We start from the raw sequence: 22,691 nt of genomic DNA on the forward strand, positions 1-22,691 counted from the left end.
CCCCCCCCCCCCCCCCCCCGTGTCTCCCCCTCCCTCCTCTCCCCCCTCCTCTCCCCTCCTGTCCTCCTTTCCTCTCCTCTTCCCAGGAGGTGGGAGTGGGACGGGGCTGAAACTCCCAACCCTCTAATCCCAAGGTTGGTTTCCCTGGCAACCGGCCCCCATCCTTAGGAGTTTTCCAAAAGTCACCTCATTAACATAAATCAGAAGTGGAGAAAGGAACTTGTTTTATGAATAACAAAAGACATTCGGTTTCCCTTTATCTGTCTGGAGCTATTTCAGGAACTGGGAACAAAACTAATATTGTAACAAAAGATGCCCCTAGGGATCTTTGGAAATTACAAAGGTTTTAGCAGTTATGTGCCAGGAACAGTAGATGAAGATCAAATGTATGTTTCTTACTCACAGTGGTTTTTTGTTTTTTGGTTTGTTTTTGCTCTATATGTTTGAAAGGAGTACCGTTACAAAAACTTTTGAATAATGTTTGATGCCTGTGAATATTCATGTTTTCAGTCCTTCCTTTTTTCCAGGTCAGCTAAATGAATATGCCTAGATGAAGCTGATTGCTGTGCCTCAAGATAGTCTGTCCTTTGCTGATAGTTCTGGGCATTCCATGGTTAGGCCGTGGTATTTATACTTGTAGGATCTTTAGTGTGGCATTTCTGTAGCATTTGTTCCGCTTGCTTTGCTTGTGTTTGCCTGTTTTCAGTTTGGTACACCACAGCTGTTTGGACAGTCTATTTTCCGTCTTCAGATTTTTTTCTGCCCTGTGGAGCTGCTTCATGGCCACTGCTACTTGTGAGTTTTTGGTAGCCCAGAGCAGATCTTTGTTCTAATACTTAATTTTTAGAGATCGTCTTCTGGGGGTTTAGAAAGGAAGCTAATGAAGTTGTTCACTGTTCTGATAGATTTAGGTGACGGTTATTTTTCAAGTGCTGGATTTATTCCAGGATGCTAATGGACCACTTTGTTTGATTATGAACTTGATTTTGTATTGATATCAGACTGAATATTTTACTGAAAGAGAACTCTTCTGACTTAGTGTCCTTTTCCCTTTAATACATTGCTTTTTTCCTTAATGCAGGTAGAACCTGGAAAAAGGCCTTTGGTCTTTGACGTTTAAAACCCTCGTATTTTTTAAAGAACATAAAAAATAAAAATGGTTTGTTAACATATTCTATTAAAAGCTTTTAATAGAATCCAAAAACATGCAGACTCCTGCTGCAGATCTTTGGCCCTGCCTCCATAAAAGGAAAGTTAGCTGCTAGAGTGCCTGCAATGCCTTGTATGTCCTTCATTAACTCTCTGTGATACTCTTACTTGGGGGTGGGGTGGGGTGGGGTGGGTGAAGGTATAAAATCTGAGGCGTCTTGTTCGCTCTGTACACATGCTGGCTTGTGGATCTCCTTCCTACCCAAGGTAGTTGATATTACAGGTAATAGAATTATTTTTTAGCGTCGTGAATGGAATATTATCTTCAGATAGCTTTTGTCTTATTTTTCCTCAAGTTTCTAAGAATTTTCTCTTGTGATTTGAGCTCTGGATATAAAATAAAATTTTATGTCGTGATTTTTAAGAGAATTGAGATAATTCTCAGCATTGTAAAAGAGTCTCATCTGTAGGGAACATGCACGTACTTTCTTTCCCCTGGCCAGTGCATTCTGGCTTTTGAAAGTGCTTTCTGACTCCTGGGATGAGAAAAGCTTCCAGGAATGAGTGTGTCTGTTAAGGCAAGTGGATGAGAATGGCAGAAATAGACCTCCCCACGGCATGCTTCTGGTTGCCTTTGGTCTGAGATGCAATTTTTGGCTTTTAGAAATGATTGATTACACTGGCCTGCCAACTAATAACGTGCCCCCTTATGCTGAGAAAGGGAGTCTGTTGGGTGATTTCTTGAGTATATGATACTGACATTTGAATACACAGCATTGGCTTAGTAAAGGCTTTCATTTTTATTTTTATTTATTTATTTAAAAAAAAATTTTTTAACGTTTATTTATTTTTGAGACAGAGAGAGACAGAGCATGAACGGGGGAGGGGCAGAGAGAGAGAGGGAGACACGGAAGCAGGCTCCAGGCTCCGAGCCATCAGCCCAGAGCCCGACGCGAGGCTCGAACCCACGGACCGCGAGATTGTGACCTGAGCTGAAGTCGGATGCTTAACCAACTGAGCCACCCAGGCGCCCCAGGCCTTTCATTTTTAAAAAGCACTATGTTAAATGAACATACTGAGTTATAAAATCCAAATGTATTGTTTAAATATTAAATATAAAGATATGTTTAGACTCCACTGAACTTTACTATTTACCATAAAATAATTTTAATTTAAAACATTTATTAAAATAAACTATGCACGTGTTTAAAAAAGTCAAGCAGTATAGAAGAAATTTATAAAGAAAAACTATTTTCTTCTTCACCTCCAGTCCTGTGGTGTAGAGACAACTTTCCCCCCCATCAACCTTTTATTCTGAGAAATTTCAACTTTCCTGCAGAAAAGTTACAAGGATAATACATTGAATACTATTTGCCTTTGATCTAGATTTTCCATTTGTTAATACTTTGCCGCATTTACTCTCTCCCTTTCTGTTTGTCTTTCTCTTTTTCCTGAACCATCTGAGGGGTAATTGCAGATGTCATGACATTTTGCCCCTAAAAAGTTAAGCACGTATGTCCTGAGAACAGAGACCTTTTCCCTGCATAACTACACAGTTATCTAGAAAATTTACTACTCAGAGTCCGTATTCAGCCTTAGGACTAGCTGTAGCTCCGACCACATTCAGGAAGGACCGTGCATCTGAGGTGTTTGTGTTGTCTCTTTAGGTCTTCTAATCGAAACAGTGCCTCGGATGGTTTTGGTTTTGGCTCTTTATTTCTTTCATGAGATAAACATTTTCAGAGAGTTCAGGCATTTTTTTTTTTTCTTCACAGAGTGACACTCGATTTGGAAATTACTAGATTGAAACATTTATCTTTATTTGGAGGGGGGATACTACATAGGTGATGTGTTTGAAGCAGCACCTCTGGTATGTCTGCATTGTGTCTTTGTGGCATTTTTTCCACTTTTTAAAAAATTTATTTTAATCGTGGTAAAACGTACGTAAACAATTTTTGCCATCTTAACCATTTTTAAGCGTGCAGTTCAGTGGCATTAAGTACATTCATATCGCTGTGCAGTTGCCACCACCATCCATCTCTAGGACTTTTTTCATTTTGCAAAACTGAATTCTGTGTCCGTAAACGGCATCTCCATTTCCCCTCCCCCGGCGCCTGGCAGCTTCCATTCCATTTTCTGTCTCTGAACGTGACTGACCTCTGTGTCTCACATAACTACCGTCCTACAGTGCCGGTCCTTTCGTGACTGGCTTGCTCGATTTAGTGTAATGTCTTCAGAGTTCATCCATGTCGTAGCATGTGGCAGAATTCCCTTGCACTTGTTTTTTAAGTTTGTTTATTTATTTATTTAGAGAGAAAGAGAGCACTTGAGTGAGTGAGGGAGGGCCAGAGAGAATCCCAAGCAGGTTCCATGCTGTCAGCACCGAGCCCGAGGTGGGGTTCGAACCCATGCACCGTGAGATTGTGAATTCTAGAGTCAGATGCTTAACTGACTGAGCCCCCCAGGCATCCCAGAAGTTCCTTCATTTTTAAGGCTGAATAATATTGTGCGTATATACCACATTTTGTTCATCTGCCAATGGACACGCCAGTATTCTTGTTTCATCAGATTTAGACATTATGTACTGACTTCTTGTGACAGCATGAGAGTTTAGTTCATTTTTAAATAATAAAAGCAGAGCATGCTCATTGTAGACTATTTCAGAGATAAGAAAGCGATGAAGAAAATAAGTTTATAGCTGCAGTGTCTAGAGGAAATCTGCCATGTTTTTGTTATTTTCAGTTTTTTTACATTTATTTTTGTGTAGTTGAAATTATATGTGTATATATATAAAATTATATATATATATATATATATATGCCGAACTTTACATTTTGAGGTAATTAACATGTTTTCATCTCTTACAAAATGAATGTGTAGTATGACATCAAGTTGCTGTACTCTCAGTTAACCTACCCCTGATTATTAGCCTTTGGGGTTATTTGAAAATTTTTTATTCGGACAGTGTTTTGGTGAGCAGAATTGTCAGCATTTCTAACTATTTTCTTACGTTCCCTGAAATGGGATTATATGATCAAATTATATGAACATATTTAAGGTACTTTGTGCATATTGGGGAATAGATGCCTGGACAACCTGTCTGAATTATGGCCCATCGTGAGGGTGACTGCGTGGCCATATCTCTGCTGGGGCTTAGTCAGGGAGGCCTGCTGCCTTGTTTAGTCATTTGTAGTTTTCTCTTTGAATTGTTCTGATTTATGTCTTCTGTCCATTTTCCTTTGTGATTTTAGCAAGTTAACATGAAGTCTAAATATAAATAATACACCAAAAATATGTACCAGTCATATTTGTTGCAAATTTTCTTTCTCCTCCGCCTCCTCCCCTCTTCCCCCTCCTCCCCTCTTCCCCCTCCTCCTCCCCCCTCCTCCCCCCCTTTTCCCCCCTCCTCCTCCTCCTCCTCCTCTGTGTGTGTGTGGGGGGGGGGGTGAGGGGGAGACTTATACTAATAACACTTTATCTTTGTTGTCTTACACAGTCTTTTAGATTAAGGTTTAAAATATTTTTCTAAATTCCATTAGTGATTTATTAAATTATTTTCCCATGGATTTGGGTGGTTCTGTTATACATAAAATGATTCTACATCATTTATCTTGAGGCTCTTTATTTTGATGTTTTTTACATCAGTATCACACTTTTGCTTAAATAATTATGGCTTTATTATGTATTTAAAAGTCTGACAAGGCAGATATTCAGCCTGTTCCACCCTCCAGTTGCTTTCCAGAATTGACTTAGTTTTTACTTTTTCTTTGTTGGTCCATTTATTTACACATTTAGATATTCGTGGAGTGTGTTCCCAAGCACTGTGGAAGAAGCCATGGCTCTCAGCGAGCTTGTGCTCTGGTAGAGGAAGATAAAATTCAACAAGCCGGTATAGTGCGAGAAGTTCGGTAGAGGAAGGGCAGGGGTGCTAGAGGCGTATATACTTGAATCTCATTTGAAGATGTGGAGAGGGCTTATAGGAGGAAGTGACATCTAAGCCAGAACCTCACACAGAAGAGGGAAGAGAGTTTTGATCTGAGGGAATGGTATGTGTTCAGACCTCAGAGTCAAGAGAGCATGGCCTGTCCATCAAACTGGTGAAGTTAGCGGGATTGATGTGTAGTCTGGGAGCTGCAGGTAACTGTGCAGGGTGATGCTGAACCTTTCCGGGCCTGTTGACCTGGTCAGGGAGTTTAGTTCTTAACACAGGACGCTGGTAAACATCTGGAGGGAGACTGTCTTAATCGGATTCGTGGTTTAGGAAGATCACTGGGATCATAGCGTGGAGACTGGATTGGAAAGGGGCAGCGCTAGAGGCAAGCCGATCGCTTACGAGAACATTACTGCGATCTAGGTGAGGGCGATTGCAGTCTTCACCTAGGATAGAGGCAGTGGAGATGGGGTGGGGATGTATTTGAGAGACTTTTTAAAAGGCAGGATTGATAAAACTTGGCAAATTGTTCTGGGGGCTTAGGGGAGAGGAGACTCGAGTTAAGAAAGATGTCCTGGGTTTTTTTGGTTTGGGCACTTGGGTCGGATCATTTTTTTCCTAAACGTAGGAGACGTCAAGTTGAGTTTTAGACATGATGTAGTGAGGCTGTCAACTGGGTTGTTGGATATTTGGGCCTGAAATTTATGAGGAAAATCGACCACTCTGCTTATGTGGATACTTGCGTGGCCACGAATGTTAACTGAAGCTGTGGAACTTTCTCTTGAAGTGGCAAATTATAGGGACGTTCTTGTTTTATACTTCCACCTCGGGACCTTATCAAGATGGACTCAGTTACATTTTAGCACCTCTTTCAATTTGATGAATGTCTTAATTCTATCAGTGTTTTTGGCTAGAAGAGTTACATGGCTGTATTATGAACAGTGTAATAATGCTACATGGCGTGAGTTTTTCCTTTTAGAGACTCCTTTTACAACTTGAAAAACAGAGTGGGTTAGATTATTCAATAATCACTCCAGGCCTACCTAAAATAGTGTAATTCTAAAACTCCAGAATTTGGTTTTACATTCAGCCAGGATAACTTGGCCTTGTTGCAGGTGAGATTTTTACTTGGAGCCAGAAAACTTTGGGGACTTGATTTTAGTGGTGGTTGTGGTTTTGACATACTATTTTATATAATTGGAACCCTAGGTTTGTTGTTGTTGTTGTTGTTGTTGTTGTTGTTGTTGTGTGTGTGTGTATTGGAGAGAGTGAGACAGTGTGAGCTGGGGAGAGGGGCAGAGGGAGGAGAGAAAGAGAAAAAATTAAGCAGGCTTCACGCTCATTCTGGAGCCTGACTCGTGGCTCCCATGATCCTATGACCCTAGGATCAGGACCTGAGCTGAAATCAAGATGCCCAACTAACTGAGCCACCCAGGTGCCCCTAGAACCCTAGGTTTTGAAGAGCCTTAATATCCCCTCAGTTGACTCTTTTGGGCAATATTTTTGGTGACCTTTTTAATTTCAACTCCCATCCATCTTCTTTAATTTGTTGACACTGGCCCTCATCTCCGATCCCCTCCCTTCCCAAAGAACTTGGCGCCTGTTCATTTAGGTCCTTCCATTGGGCTTTCAGCAGTAATGCTTTCTGCATGGCGAGATCTTCTTTCGTCTGAAGGGATCTATTGATCCACATAGTTTTTCGTGACTTTGGGGATTTGTATATTTCCACAGCAGTTGGGTTGTTAATAATCTGATCAGAGATGTAAAGACGTAAAAGCTCCAAAGTATAAATTATATTTGGTGCAGTTTGTCATGATTAATAATGGAACATTTAAAGGCCTTAATTAGAGATTATTTTGACTTCTCTATGACTGAATCTTTTATTCTAAAGAAGATGTTTTCATAACAATGAGTTTATTGAATGAATTGAATAGGAGTTCATCTTGATATAGTATAGATTAAAGAATTTATTTCCAATTTGCGATTTTCATTTTTTTGGAAAAGGTTATTGTTCTGTAGCACTATTCTAGGAATAGAAGTGGTAAATTTTCACTTGCTGCCATTGGTTATTATGTGAATAATGCCTTTAGGTGGTGGTCTGGGCTGCTTACACTATTTCTGGGATTGGCCGTGAGCCTGTGCCCACTCGAAGATACACTTAAAAAGTACTGAGGTCATTTTATTCAAAAACATAGCTCATGTTTTGAGTACTGAAAGAGATTACTGCAAATATGAATATCTAAGCCAAGTTCATGATTGAACTATAGCCAAATGGTTAGGAATATAAAGAACAAGTATTACTGGGTGGTAGAGATTTCTTTTTATTACGCAAAACCACCTACGCGAGCTGAACTCCGGGTGGAGGAAGGCTACCCAGACATTGTAGCCACAGCCGCGTCTGCACCTTTCTACTGACCACGGTAAAGGACGTTATGAACATTACCACTTAAAACTAACTTTTCTCTTTAAGGGCTCCTGAAATTGTGCCAGCTGACTCCAAGTCCACCCTGACCCCACAGCATAAACCCTGCTGTGATGTCACAGCTACCATAGAACTCCAGGGTAGTGTTGAGCTGGCCCATGTGGGCTCAGGTAAGTCCTGGCTTTTTTTTTACCATTTGGCATTCTTTTCAAAGTTAGTTACCATTATGATTTTATGTCATAAAAGAAAATAAGGCAAAACTTTGAAAACTGTGCCATATATGGGGGAAAAAAATAAGTCTGTTTCCTAAACATCTATGAGCCAGCTCCATATTCTGACCAACGGAGTTCCATAGTAGCTGTGAAGTCCCCAGTGAGTCATGACCCGTGGCTTCAAAGTGTGTTAAATCCCACACCTGGCCCAGCTTATAGAACAATATGAACTTTTATTTTTACACTTCATATTTGTAACATGTAGTAACTTTCATTTACCTCTAGGCATTCATGTTTTTAAAAGGATATTAACCCTTTCCATTACCTGTAGTCTGCACCGCTGCATAGTTGGCTGTGTATTTCACTCAGTTTCGAATGTGTGTTGGTAACCAGACGTTAGTTTTATAAAGTTCATCTTCTCGGAAGCCTTCAGCTGTCCGTTCAATTTGCCTTCATAGCATGGGGGAAGAAGGGACAGAACGTGGAATAATACATTGTTAAGTTTAAAAAAGAAAACACGAGGAGAAAGATGTTCAGTTGCTCTTGGAGGCCGTATGGGGGGGTCAGTGGAGGAAGGCATGTGCACATCACCTGTCTTCTGCTGGAACTTTTTCCTGGTCACTGTTACACCAAGTGAGATTTTACCACTTGGTTTATTTTGCTGGCTTTTCCTGCCTACCAGCTCTTCTCCCCTCTTCCTCCTTTTCTTTATCCCCTGATTTTAGAGGTGGTAAAAATGTTATGTGAAGAACTCAAAAGACTTTTTGTAAGTTGTTTTGCGTATAATCGGATACTTTTTTCCCCCTAAGTAGAAAACATTTGGTAGCTAAAACTTTACATGATCTGAGTATGGGCCAGATCCTTTTAAATATCCCGTTTACAGCGAAAACTTCACCACCTGTCAAGAAACTGTCTAAACTTCAATCGGTAGCTGTCCTTGAACAACATGTCATTAAGATAGTCCCAAAATTTGGACAGTTCAGCGACAGTCTCATGAAATTTGTAATAACGGTACTCATGTTTGTAGCTGAAGATTCACCGGTAACTGAAACTGTGAGTTCTTAATTACGGTTAATGACAAGAATGGAATCCTCTGTTCCCCAGACATTAGGTAATAAAATATTTTTCTTCAAAACATTACTTTGTGCCTATACTTAAATTTGTGTTTTTCGTGTTCTAGAAGATGTGGAGGATTTTGTGCTGTGAAGAATAGAGAACAAAGTCTCTAATCTCTTCATTCCTGTTTCCTGCCCTCCTGGGTGTACTTCGTGCCGGGGGGCGCGCTGAGGAGCGGCAGCACCCGGTCTGCACTTCAGTGTGCGGTTGGGGGCTGGCGGAAGGAGTTGTTTTGGTATTTGGATTAGGGCAGATAGAAGTCTTGGTTTTGTGTGTATGTGTGTATCCGCACGATTGAGATAGAATTGCTGTACCGTGCATTTCACTATTTGACATTCTGTTTATATTTTCAAAAAACAAAAACAACACTCACTTTGAAGGCTGATCGGGAGACGTTGTAAATCATAATCCCAGAGCGCGCTGTGCCTCCCCCCCCCCCTTTGATTATGCTAGTTTCTAATTACAGAAATCCCTCAGAAACATGAGCGAGGAAATGAATTCTTAAGGCAGAATTTCTAAGAGGAGGTTCTTCTAGATGTCAGCTGCACGGTGAGTTAGCTAGAATAGTGAAGACAGTGATTTAGAAGACCTCGCCTTCCTGCAGCCAGAAGAACCATGTTGGTTGGCAGTCACCTGCATCGGCGGGGAACAGAACTGTGCGCGTTGCACACGTGCCTAACCGGGCGCGTGTACGTGCACCGGGCAGGGCTTCCTCTTTATCTTTTCACATCTGTTGTTCTGTCTTTGTGGTCCTTGGGTTGCTTTTGGCAGAGCTTAGAACATTTCTTGTGTCCTGTAAAGAAACTTTATAAACTTATATTTTCTTAGGCTAAAGCTTAAAACCTGTAAAAGGTGCAGTGATTCTGCAGGCACCTGGAAACTAGGACTCGGGTCGCCTTCACAAGGAGGTAGTATATACACAAAAGGAAATGGCCTAGGGCATATTTGGTTCTAAAAAGATGAATGACATTAAATTATTGAAAAGGTTACAAGCTTTCTTTGATGATTCTCGTCTGTTCACTAACACAAGTTAGGCAGAAATTTTAGTTTTTTGTGTACTTGATAACCGTAGATTTGTTTTTTATTTCAAGTAGGATTTCTGTGTCTGTTCTTAAGGCTCGCCCTTTGGAGAAGATTCATGCCAGCCGTGTCACGCTGTAACCCTGATGACTTCTGTAGGGCGCTGTGCCTCCTAAGGGTGTTTTAAAGCCCCTTCTGTAGTGGAGGTGGGGGGTTACGGCTGCACTTAGGTGTTTCTGTTGAAGAAGGGATTGACCTACATTGCTGTGAAAATAAAAGTTCCTGTAAGGAGGTGTTCTCATTTGATACCTTGGATTCTTCACCTGAAAAATGTGTGTGTTGGCAGCATGGTGTCCTTTTTCTGGAGAGTGGGTCTAGATTTGCAGAAAGGGTCTTTGACGGCAGAGTCTGAAAACTTTTGAAGCTGGCCTTTTATGGCCCACAGATGTGATGATAAAGGGCTGTTTTGAATATAGGAATCCTGTTCTTACTGTCTGTGCTTCTCATACTGCCTAGCATGGTGCTTTCTGTGTCATGGGCATTCAGGGAACGTGGGAATTATCATTTTAAAGCTTTGATCTTTTTATTTATATTTAATTTTTATTTATTTTTTTAAAATTAATTATTTTTTTTAATGTTTATTTTTTGGGGAGGGAGAGGGAGGGAGGGAGGGGAGACAGCACAGAGCCTGATGCGGGGCTCGAACTCACCGACCGTGGTATCATAACCTGAGCTGAAACCAAGAGTTGGCCGCTTAACCAACTGAGCCACCCAGGCGCCCCACGGTTTGCTCTTTTTAATAACTGGGAGAAATTGTTGCATTGTACCAGTCTGTTTTTCTCCAAGGAATAGTTCCTATTTCCCTAATTCAAGATGACAATAAAAAAATGCTTTTAAAGAATATGCTATGAATATTTTTAGCTAGTTTTAGCGTTTTACCCAACACATTTTTCATGATGTAACTTAGGAAACACTTAAAATTACTTGTTCCTACAGTCTTGGGGTGTGTGTGTGTGTGTAACACTGAGGTAAATTGAAGCTTACCTACGCCTTTATTTTTTTGTCAAGGCTATTATTCATAGATGTGTGTACTGTACTGCTTACTAAATAGGATTACTATCTTAACATTAATTTGTGTTAAGATTAGTAACGTGGTTTCATGGGAACAGAAAGTTCTTTATGGATTTGGACAAAGTGATAGTTGTTTCATCTCTGTCCCCCAACTGATCTGTAATGTTTCCTTTCAGCATATTTTTGTTCTAACTCATCCTTACTGTATCGATACTTAATGACTGTAAGGAAGACTTGGCTGTGAGAGGTTCTGAAATCAAAATGTTGCTCACTTTGGGATGAGTACTGGGTGTTGTACGGAAACCAGTTTGACGATAAATTTCATATTAAAAAAAAAAAAAGAAAATGGTTTTAATTGCTCTGAGTTGTTTCGAAGCTAACAGCAGTACGGAAGGCTCCGCATCTGTTTCAGGTTAGAGAATTGCAGTGTGAAGGGCAGGAGAGCCCAGAGCCAACAGGAAGCACATCCCTGTCTCCTTGGCTTCTGCAGAGGCAGGAGCAGAACAGGAGTGTAGTGTCTTCTGTAAAGTCTAGTTTCTCATACTAAGATTACTGATCTTTGATCCAGTCAATACGTTCTAATGATTCCTCGAAACCTCACCAGAGCCTGGAGCCAGCACTGATGTGAAGGTAGGTACCTAAATAGGTAGTTCTGGTTCTGGAAAGAAATTACCCAGGAATTCGCTAATTTTCTTTACTATTCTTTTAGGACATTTAAATGTTGCCCCAGGGTCCAGGAATCCTAGAGAAATACTCAGAAGGGTTTAGAGTGAATGTAACAGGATATGCCTTTTGAAGGAAAATAGGATTAAACTCTTTTCTGTCTTGATGTTTGTTCTAGGGGTGGTAGAAGGTGATCTAGCTGCTATAGAAGCATATAAGTCATCAGGAGGGGACATTGCGCGTCAGCTCACTGCGGACGAAGTGCGCTTGCTGAACCGCCCTTCTGCTTTTGATGTTGGCTACACCCTTGTACATCTGGCTATACGTTTTCAGAGGCAGGACATGCTAGCAATATTGCTTACAGAGGTGAGTATGGCCATTTTGGTTAAACATTGTTTTATATGAAGGAACTGTGTTCATTAGTTTTCATTTTTGATGTAATGGTTTTCTAAACTGTTGTTAAATGTTTTAGATTTTTCTACTCCCTTTATAAATTCACACTAAACTTGAGACTTCAGCAGCATATAATTCTTAAGGGTGTATGTTTTATTTATTTTTATTTTTACTTAAAAAATTTTTTTTAATGTTTGTTTATTTTTGAGAGAGAGAGACGGGGTGTGAGTGGAGGAGGTGCAGAGAGAGAGAGGGAGACGCAGAACTCAGGGCAGGCTCCAGGCTCTGAGCTGTCAGCACAAAGCCTGACGTGGGGCTCAACTCACAGACTAACGGACTGTGAGATCGTGACCTGAGCCAGAGTCGGCCGCCCAACCGACCAAGCCACCCAGGCGCCCCAAGGGTGTATGTTTTAAAAACGGGACATTTTGCCACGATACCTGAATCCTCTCTTGGATTAAAAAAATGGTAGGATGTGTCTTTCATTCATTTCATTCACCTGATATTTATCAAGTACCTTCTGTGTGCTAGGCACTGTGTTAAACAGGGATGTAATTGGGAAGACACTGGCTCTTCCTTTACCGAGTCTCCAGAAAAGTAGAGAGAAATAAACTCTATACAGTCATTCTGTATAGAGTGTGTTGGCATAGATACGAATGCCAAGTGCTGTGGGAGTACCTGAGAAAGTGTTTCCGGGTATCTCACCTTCTCATGGAGAGCAGGTAACATTGTAGTGGGGGTCTGAAGGAGAAGAAGTACTTAGCCTCGTAAGTGGGTGGAGGAGAGAAGGGAGTTGAGGAAACCGTTTATTTGGAGGCCCTGGTGGTGGTGTTTGTGGTGAGCTCAGGAATTTGCAGAGCTGCTCAGCGTGGCCTTGGGAGTGACCAGATGGGTGTTTTGGCTGCTGTGGATTGGAGAGTGGAAGCCTCGTTAGGAGGGCACCGCGTGATGCTTTCGAGGGCTCTGCCCTTACGGGAGTGCAAAGAAGCGGGTCCCTTTGAGAGAGCTGGTGCTGATGGAGTCAGGATCAAGGAGACAGACTGGATGTGTGGAGCAGTGGAGAGGGAGGGATCAAGTTGCTTCTGAGCTTTTGGCCTTAGATAACCATACAGATGTCACAAACGATTGCAAATGAACGATTCAGGATGCGACCACATTGTGCAGGTAATTCTTTTAATTATAAGGGAAATGGAGAAAAAGTGTAGAGAGTCAGATCAGTTGTAGATTGTGATTTTTGTCAGTATAGGTCTTCTCTGGTATGCTTATACATATTTACATACTCAGATTTGTCTGTATGTATTTGGGAACCATTGTGTACAAAGCACTGCGGGGGGATCAAGGGATATGAAGGTTACCTGGAAACACGGTTGAAATGGCTAGCCATTGTTTAGTGCGGTGGGGGTCAGGTGACACCAGAGGTACCTGATAGAGGAGGGGGGAGGGCTTGAGAGAGAGCCACGGTGTAAACAGGGGGCAGGCCTACTGCGGATAGGTCAGGGGAAGGGACAGTTTGAAAAGCAGCAGTGTGATTAGAAGGACCAGTGTTCTGGAACAGGGGATGGGACAGTTAGAGGTACTTTCTGTGGTGTCTGAGGTCTGGCTACATTTGCGTTGTATATTGGCAGAGCCAGTGTTTGGAGCAGTAGTTGCTGGTGGTGGCAGGAGACTGGATGGAGAGGGCAGCTGTGAACCAAGGCTCAAGTCCATAGGGGGTTCCTGGGCTCCCCCCAGGCTGGTAGAGGGCTGAGAACGTTGCAGGGCTGTTGTAAGCCCTGGCCTCCTAAGAGCAGTCTGGGGACTAACAGTGGGAAGGCACTAGAGCCCCAGGGTATTTGTCATTTACTGCCTAACAGAGCACCTCAACTTTGCTAAGCTTTAGTCCACAAACCACTGTTTTCTCCCACAGTTCCGGAGGGTGAAGGGTCCAGGAGCAGCCTGGCCGAATGATTTTGGCTCAGGTTCTCATGAGGTTACAGTCAAATGTTCAGAGCTGCCGTTGTCAAAAGGCTTGATGGGGCTGGAGGATCTGGTTCCAGGCACACTCACGTGGGTGTCGGTAGGAGGCTTCTAACCTTGTCGCACGGGCCTCTCCATAGGACAGGGTTCACCCAGAACAAGTGATCTGAGAGATCAAGCGCGCGCCTGTGATCCAAATGGAAGCTTCGGTGTCGTTTAGATACAACCTAATTTAGGAAGTGACATACCATCCTTTTTGCCATATTTGGGACACAGAGACCAACCCTGGTGCACTGTGGGAGAGGTGGAAGGGGGGTGGATTTCCAGGGAAATAACCAAATTGGTTGTGGAATTTAGTCTCAGTGGAATAGACACTCCGGAGGACGTCACTGAAAGGGCCAGTAGGGAGATTGGACTTAGGGAGGTGTCTGCAGAGAGAGGACAGAGCCAGATACTTTGGGGGATGAGAACAGGAGAACACGATATTTTGGGGATATGTATGTGAGGCAGGGGTTTTAATTGGATATTAGGCCATAGACTTTGTTGGTAGTGTGGTGGAATCTGTGGGCTCCCTTTCAAAGTACTGTTTTTAAATGCATAAAATAAAAAAGATCATAAAGGAAACCAGTTATATTGAAATAGTAGTTTTTCAGAATATTAGCTTTGTGACTTATAAGGGAATGCATTTTAAATCTAGGCCAGTGGTTAGTGAAAATGAAGGATTTAAATTTAATGAAAACTTAGGTTCACCGATCCTTCCCAACAAGTTCACGTGCTCGAAGTTAAGAATTACTAGCCTAAGGAGATAGGGTTGAAGAGGCTAGGAGACGAAGGGGTAGGCGGACAGGGTCCGGGGCTGAAGGACGGCGGTGGGAGGAGGACGCGTGACCACCCCCCGCCGTAAGGTTCCCCTTACAGGAATGCGGGGTGTTCGCAGTTTTCATGTCACAGATCAACTTGTTTTTGAAGAAACCGTCCCAGGTTTTGGAACAGGGCAGAGGACTAGCAGATTAGAATCAGCTGTTTTTGAATTTATTTTGGGATCCATTTAAACTGTTACTTGAGAAATTGTTATATTCTGAAAATACTTGATACTTCGTTTTCCATAATTGGAGTGTCACATAATGATTGGATTTGTGGAGTTAAGAGGTAGTAAGAATTTCATTGTTACTGGTAATCCTGGCCAGTAAAATTTAGAAGCACTGAATTTTCATGTAGGATTTTTCAGAATACGATGTCTGATGCTTGTGTTGGGTATGCAGGGTTTTTGAGACCCTGTTCACTTACCTTAATAAAAATTACAATTCATCGTCCCCAGTGTAGATGACGTTATTGGTCAAACTGCGAGTGGCTTATTGGCAGATCTGCTCCAGACCCCACTTGTGACTGGAAACGTTCGTTTGGGCAGGTTGTCCAGGTCAGAGGTCAGTGGTTGTGGTCCGGTGACTGGCTCACACAGGATTCACACCAGACTCCCTTCCTCTGTAGAGGATACTCACCTTTGATTTCAAAACTCTTTGTATGCCGAGTTTTTGAGCTCCACAAAGGCAGACGGCTTAAATGTAAAATATCTCTGCTGCTTTTGTGGCTATCCATCATTAAAAAGAAAAGGAAGGTTCTAGCCATCTCCTTGTTTAGAAGTTCTCTGTCGGAGTGCTCACTACCTACATCAGTGCTCACATTTCATTCCTGTCGGGCTAGACTTCGAATGTTTGCTGTCTCTTTCACACTTAGAGAAGCCAGCTGCTTTTTTACATATTCAGAATTATAACAGATGGGGAAGGATTTGAGGTCAGTGGGAACTAACCCTTCAAAAATGTCATGCTTTCCTTATTCCACGTGAAGGTACTTGAAATATTCTTACTTAACCCAGCGGGAGAAGAGTGTTTGCACTTTCCTCTTTCTCCATGAGCTGGAATTTCCTGTTTTTTAAGAATGCTTTTATTGGGGGCATGATGCTTAGTTTTACTTAGGTGGTTTTCTGTCCTCCCTCCCTCTCCCTAGGATGAACCTTTGTGAACAACACCATTTTACATAAATTTTATTTCCTTGGGAGAAATTCCTAAGAAGTAAATTTCCTCCTGGAAAGTTGTACTGAACCGTACTTCCACTGGTGAGGAAATAGTGCCTAATCTATTTTAAAATGAACAAAACAACACCCTGAGTTACGGGGAAGGTTTGGTCATTTCTTTTAAGTACTGTTGTTTTCTGCTTACGTTAACGTTCATGTTAAATGAGATGCAGAGGAAAGTTTCTTTTGTATTTAAGGTGTCTCAACAAGCAGCCAAGTGTATTCCTGCAATGGTGTGTCCCGAACTGACAGAACAAATCCGGCGAGAGATCGCTGCCTCTCTTCATCAGAGAAAGGGGGATTTTGCTTGCTATTTTCTCACTGACCTTGTAACATTTACGTTGCCAGCAGGTAACTCCAAATTTCAGTGTGAAAAGAAATGTTCACTTCATTATAATTGTTTTTGTTGTGTGTGAGTGAAGTGGTTTCTGTTAAAGCAGATAACTTAGCTACTATGTGTGCATTTTAAATTGCTTGACTACCGTATTTATCCTGGAAGTGACCAGTCCAGGGGCTCCTTGTAAAACTTCAGCTTTGGATCTGGTAGGAAGATAGCAGCTGATAATCACTGATTTCGGTGTGGGCCTTAGATGTTTCAAAAAATCTGTTTTAGCCATTTATTTTTCTCTCCAGTTTTACTTTAGGATATTATCAGTGTACTTTTTTTTTTCTTATTCATGCCTATTTTAAAATTACACAGGCATTGGTTATTGGTATCAGGAGATAGGATTAGAACATGGGCTTTTGATGGGTGGAGTCAGATTTTTTGAATCGAAGATGCTGGCATTCTTTTGAAAGTGTCGTTACTATGTTCTTCACTCATTATATCAATTTCTACCATGTTTGTGACGCAGCTTTTCATTTTTCCATTCAGTGACAGTTGGAAGTGTCTTCCGGGATCCTTTTGGTCATTTGGCGTTGAATAAATGCACCAAACACCAAAAGTTTCTAAAAGAAAGCTTCCATCTTGATTCTACGTGTCTTGAGCTTTTATATAGACATAAACACGGGCGTGTACCAATGGTAGGAGATCATCACTAAGACTTTTAAAATCAGATTTCACTTGAAGTGCACTCTGTATATTTAAGCTTACTCTGGTGATGTTTAGATTTTTACTCTGACTTGAAAATAGCTTAAAAAAAATTTTTTTTAAAGAATTTTTAAGGGGAATGCTTTTTACTGTAGACCGCTCCATTAGCAAACTGAACAAACCGTAGAGAATTTGAGGAGGATGACAGAACCAGAGATCTGTGTGCCAAAAATTAATGGTTCGTTAGCTTTTATGAGAAGATTCTGAAGTCTGAAAACAATAGGTCTGAGCAGAGGTCGGTTGAGAGTGTGGGGAGACCAGGGAAGATAAACATTTGTATGTGGTTGTTACTATTACCGCTAACTTGAATATCAGATAGCCCTGCTCTTTTTTTTCCTTTTATTTCAGTTTTAATGAGAGAGAGTTGTCATTTACTTGTCAAATATTTAAAGTGTCTATTGTGATTTCATCCTTGCACAAATTGTGAAAGGATTCCCCCCACCCAGTTAATTAACACACCCACCATCCCATGTTTATGTATCTTTTTTCCATTGGAACATGTAACTTCTCCTAGCAAATCTCAGTTATACAACACAGTGTTAAATAGTTACCATGGTGTTTCCTTAGGTCTTCAACATTATTCATTTTATAGCTTGGAAGTTTTTGTACTCTTTTACCAATTTTTTATCTTCCTCCCTTGCCCAAGCTGTTACTAACCTCTTTTCTACCCTGTTTCTATGAGTTTGACTTTTTTTTTTTTTTTTTTTGGTCTTGTCTTTCTCCGGCTAATTCCACTTAACCTAATGCCCTCAAGGTCCATCCATGTTGTTGCAAATGGTAGGATTTCTTTTTTTCACCTGGCTGAATAATAACATGTCATTTTACACACTCATAACATGTCATTTTACACATACACACACACACACACACACATTCACACCCCACATCTCTATTCACTCATCCATCGATGGACACTTAGGTTGTTTCTGTATCTTGGCTGTTGTGAGTAATGCTGCAACAAACATGGGGGTTCGGTACCTCTTCGATATCCTGTTTTCATTTACTTCGGATACACACACACACACACACACACACACACACACACACACACTGATGTGGGATTGCTGGATCAGATGATACTTCTAACTTTTTGAGGACCCTGTTTTAAGTGGTGGCTACACCAGTTTACATTCCCACTGACTGTGCACAAGGGTCCCTTTTTACACTTCTTTACCAGTATTGTCTTTTTGACAATAGTTATATGCAATTATTGGTCCAGATATACTTTATATTATTTTTAGGTAGACAACAGTTTTGATAATGAAGTACAGAAAGAAAATATTTTACTTTACATGTATGCACACACATTACACATGCATGTTTTTTAAAATCTATATTTTTTAATGTTTATTTATTTTTGAGAGAGAGAGTGTGAGCAGGGGAGGGGCAGAGAGAGGGAGACACAGAATCCGAAGGAGGCTCCAGGCTCGGACCCACGAGCTGGGAGACCATGACCTGAGCTGAAGTCGGACACTCAACCGACTGAGCCACCCAGGGGCCCCTATGCATGGTTTTTAAAAGAAGCTACCCGACCGCCTTCACTGACAAGGGAGTTATTTTAGAGGAAGTTTCTGTTAGATGCTGGTATCAAATTAAGTTACGAAACGTAAGAAAATCTTTTAAGTCTGTTTTTTGATTTGTAGATATTGAAGACTTGCCTCCAACAGTCCAAGAAAAATTATTTGATGAGGTGCTCGATAGAGATGTTCAGAAAGGTAAGTGTGGAATTAATGAGTGTGATTTAGTTTAATTTCCCTAAGCTCTTTGTTTTCTAAGGTTTGGAGCACTTCAGTTGTATGGTTGACTTGTTTTATTTTTACTTTAATTGAAAACAGAAAGTCCCTCAGTGTCACATTGTGGCGTTAAAAATGTTCATTCTGTCGGGGTGCCTGAGTGGCTCGGTTGGTTGGGTGTCCGACTCTTGATTTTGGCTCAGGTCGTGATCTCCGGGTTTGTGGGTTCAATCCCCTCATTGGGCTTTGCACTGACCGTGCAGATGGAGCTGCTTGCAACCTTCCCCGCCCCCCCCCCCCCCCCCCCGGGCCAGTCTGCTGCTCATGGTCTTTCTCTATCAAAATAGATAAACATTTAAAAAAAAAAATGTTCATTCTGTCGATTTTATCTCGGTAAAACTGGAAAAAAAAAATGATGAATGCTTATTCATGGCTCTTAACTGTGATACAGGGAATAAATAAAGGTATAAAAATGTTCCACCATGGTTTTCTACTTCCTGTTCTAGGATGAGTATATTTCCATATTAAACATTTTTAGAAAATAAATTGTAAAGAACTGAAAAGTTGAGAAAAATATTGTAGAGCCACAAGATGTTTCCACTACTCAGAAGGTTTATATTTCAATTGATCAAAATTATTTACGTGTTTAATAGTAAATTACACATAAACTTATTAATATATCTACAGAGTGGGTTCTTTCCTCCAGTGAACAGTCCTGAATTGCATAGGCATGAAAACAAACATGTTATTTTGGGGCACTTGGGTGGCTCAGTCGTTCAGTCTTTGATTTGCGGTTTGTGGGTTTGAGCCCCAAATTGGGCTCTGTGCTGACAGCTCAGAGCCCGGAGCCTGCTTCGGATTCTGTGTTTCCTTATCTCTCTCTGTACTTCCCCTGCCCACACTCTGCCCACCCCCCCCAAATAAACATTAAAAAACAAAAAAACAAAAAGAATGGACTTGATATTTAAATTCCTTATACAGAGTTAGAAGAAGAATCTCCAATTATAAACTGGTCTTTGGAGTTGGCTACCCGTTTGGACAGTCGACTGTATGCGCTTTGGAACCGGACCGCAGGAGACTGCTTACTTGATTCAGTGCTACAAGCTACCTGGGGCATTTATGACAAGGACTCGGTGCTTCGGAAAGCCCTGCATGACAGCCTGCATGACTGTTCACATTGGTGAGCTGGCACCCTTCCCTGTTTAAAACCAGGCATGCTCCTGCTGAGTCATTTCCTTACAGTGTTGGGATAGTTTTCTCCTGTTATATTTCCTGTGGAAGCTAGGCAGGAAAAATTTGACTTTGCACATTGAGACATTTGGAACATTTTGATGACTTTTATACCTTTTTGCTGGGCTTTAGCATAGAAACATTTAACATTGCAGTAGTAGCCTTAAATAGTGATAAGGTCTTTGCCCACATTTTTAAGTATTATGATTTCATAGTTGTGTTTAATATTGAAAAGATTATGTTGGTATTGTGTTGTGAGGTTTTTTTCCTTAGGGACATAGTCTTCAGACCACATACTATTTTGCACATTTTGAAATCCATAGAAAGGTTAAAAAATCAGTGCGCCAGACCCCAGTGTTCCTTCATTGGATTGCCCAATGGCTAATGGTTAGCCGCGTGTGCTCCGTCTCTGCGTGTGTAAGCACTTCCCTTTGCTCATGAGTTTAAGTCATCACGATGCTTTATACCGGTCGGTATTTCACCATGTATCTTTGAAGAACAAGGATATTCTCTTACCCAACCGTATCCTCATTACCACATCTAAGGAAATCGGTAGTGTGGGGCACCTGGGGGGCTCAGTCAGTTAGGCATCCAGCTCTTAATTTCATCTCAGGTCACGAGCTCACGGTTCTTTAGATTGAACCCTGAGGCGGGCGGCGTGGAGCCTGCTTGGGATTCTCTCTCTCCTCTCTGCCCTTCCCCTTCTCACGCGTGCACACGTGCGCTCTTTCTCTCAAAATACATAAACTTGAAAAAAAAAAATCAACCACGACCCTGTAATTCAATGTACAGTGCATAACCCATCTTCCAGTTACCTCACAAATGCCCTTTATGTATACAGATTTTCCTTGCTATCCAAAAGTAGCATTTCTGTGAAACCTTTTGTCAGCTTTCGAAATGGCGCAAAGCAAAGATCCAGCAACCATTTTGTAGCCGTGAAGATCCTCTTCAGATTGCGTTTTGGCAAAAGCAGGTGCTAATGTAGGTCTTTCATAAAAGTGAAGGGGCGCAAAGTGAACTGTCAGATAGCGGGGGGATCCTGTATATGTTTTTGTTTTACCCTGTCATCCAGTCAAGTATATAACTAGTCTTGAACTGTAAATTCACCCACTGGGGTATTAATCAGTGGAAATGACGGCTGTGCTTGTGACTCATAGTTTGGCTTTATACTGACTTGACTTACGATATCTTCTTGGTTCTGTATTACATACATCGTCTCCATGAGAAAACTGAGGCTGAAAGAAACTTAAATTAATGAAAAGGTGCTTTTTTTCTCTTACACCTACTTGAATGCCGACAGAGTAATGATGATGACCTTACTCCAAATAACTTTATTACCCTAGTATCTCTATATAATTTTTGAGCACTTACTAGTTGTGAATTTTGTTGTCAGCATTTAGGGATTACGTGCAGTCCATTAGAATGTAAACTCTGTGAGAACAGAGGTTTTGTTGTGTTTCATCGTGGAAGATGTGCCTCCAGTAGCGTGACACATAGTAAGTGTGCAGTAAACGGTACTGAATGGAAGCACTCTCAAGAATTCGAAAATGAGAGCAGTTGAATAATTTCCTTGAGAGCAAAATTATCGATCAAAGCATAATGCAATAGGGGAGAACTTTGAAGTCACCTGAAAAAAAAAACCAAACAAAACTAAGCTCCCTGGCTGGCAAACCTAGAACCTTCCCGATTCAGCGTATAATACGTACAGGCATACCTCAGAGATACGTGGGTTCAGTTCCAGACCACTGCAGTAAAGTGACTGTCTTAATAAAGTGAGCCAAAGGAGTATTTTGGTTTCCTCAGTGCATATGGAAGTTCATGTTTACAGTATCCTGTAGTCCGTAGTCAGTGCTATAGCAGTAGGTCTAAAAAAAAAAAAAAAAAAAAAAAAAAAAAAAAAAAGAAGAAGCCCTGAGCATCAGTGGAACTTTGAGTGAGTCATAGTCTTTTTGCCGGTGAAGGGTCTTGCCTTGATGTTGATGGTTACCAGCTGATCGGAGTGGTGGTTGCTGAAGGCTGGGGTGGCCGTGGCAGTTTCTTAAAATAAGACGCCAGTGAAGTTATCGATTGACCTTTCCTTTCATGAATGGTTTCTCTGTAGCGTGCGATGTGATTTGATGGCATTTTTCTTAGAACTTCTTTCAAAATCAGAGTGCGTCCTCTCAGAGCCTGCCACTGCTGCATCAACTACGGTCGTCGTGTTCTAAATCACTCTGTTGTCATTTCAACAGTCTTCACGGCAGCTTCACCAGGATTAGATTCCATTGCAAAAAACCCTTTCATTGCTCATCCATGAGAAGCAAGTCCTCGTCCGTTCCAATTCTGTCACAAGATGGCAGCAGCCTAGTCCCGTCTTCGGGCCCCCCTTCTAGTTAGTTCTCTGCTGTTTCCACCACATGTACAGTTAACTTCCTCCACGCAAGTCTTGAGCCCCCCAAAGTCCTCCATGAGGGTTGGAATCAACTCCTTCTAAACTCCTGTTGATATTTTGACCTCTTTACATGAATCAGGAATGTTCTTAATTGCATCCAGAATGGTGAATCCTTTCCAGACGCTTTTCAGTTTCCTTTGCTCAAATCCATCTGAGGAGTCTGTGTCTATGGCAGCAATAGCCTTACTTCAAATAATGCCTAG

The 22,691-nt window shown here is 41.4% G+C and overlaps 1 protein-coding gene across 5 annotated transcripts in view; it reads left to right on the top strand.

The window, feature by feature from the left end:
* ZRANB1 (zinc finger RANBP2-type containing 1) overlaps positions 1-22,691 on the top strand; it is a 67,488-nt gene that overhangs the window by 37,145 nt on the left and 7,652 nt on the right. For 4 of the 5 annotated variants that reach the window (XM_049646604.1, XM_049646603.1, XM_049646605.1 and 1 more), the window contains 4 exons: positions 11,763-11,950; positions 16,202-16,355; positions 18,738-18,809; positions 19,809-20,007. In XM_049646604.1, the coding sequence (XP_049502561.1) occupies positions 11,763-11,950; positions 16,202-16,355; positions 18,738-18,809; positions 19,809-20,007 (613 nt within the window). Of the gene's footprint in view, positions 1-7,550; positions 7,673-11,762; positions 11,951-16,201; positions 16,356-18,737; positions 18,810-19,808; positions 20,008-22,691 lie in introns of all 5 variants that reach the window. The other variant, XM_049646607.1, reaches the window with a different exon arrangement.

The sequence above is a fragment of the Panthera uncia genome, chromosome D2 (genome assembly GCF_023721935.1).
Source record: "Panthera uncia isolate 11264 chromosome D2, Puncia_PCG_1.0, whole genome shotgun sequence".
Lineage (NCBI taxonomy): Eukaryota > Metazoa > Chordata > Mammalia > Carnivora > Felidae > Panthera > Panthera uncia.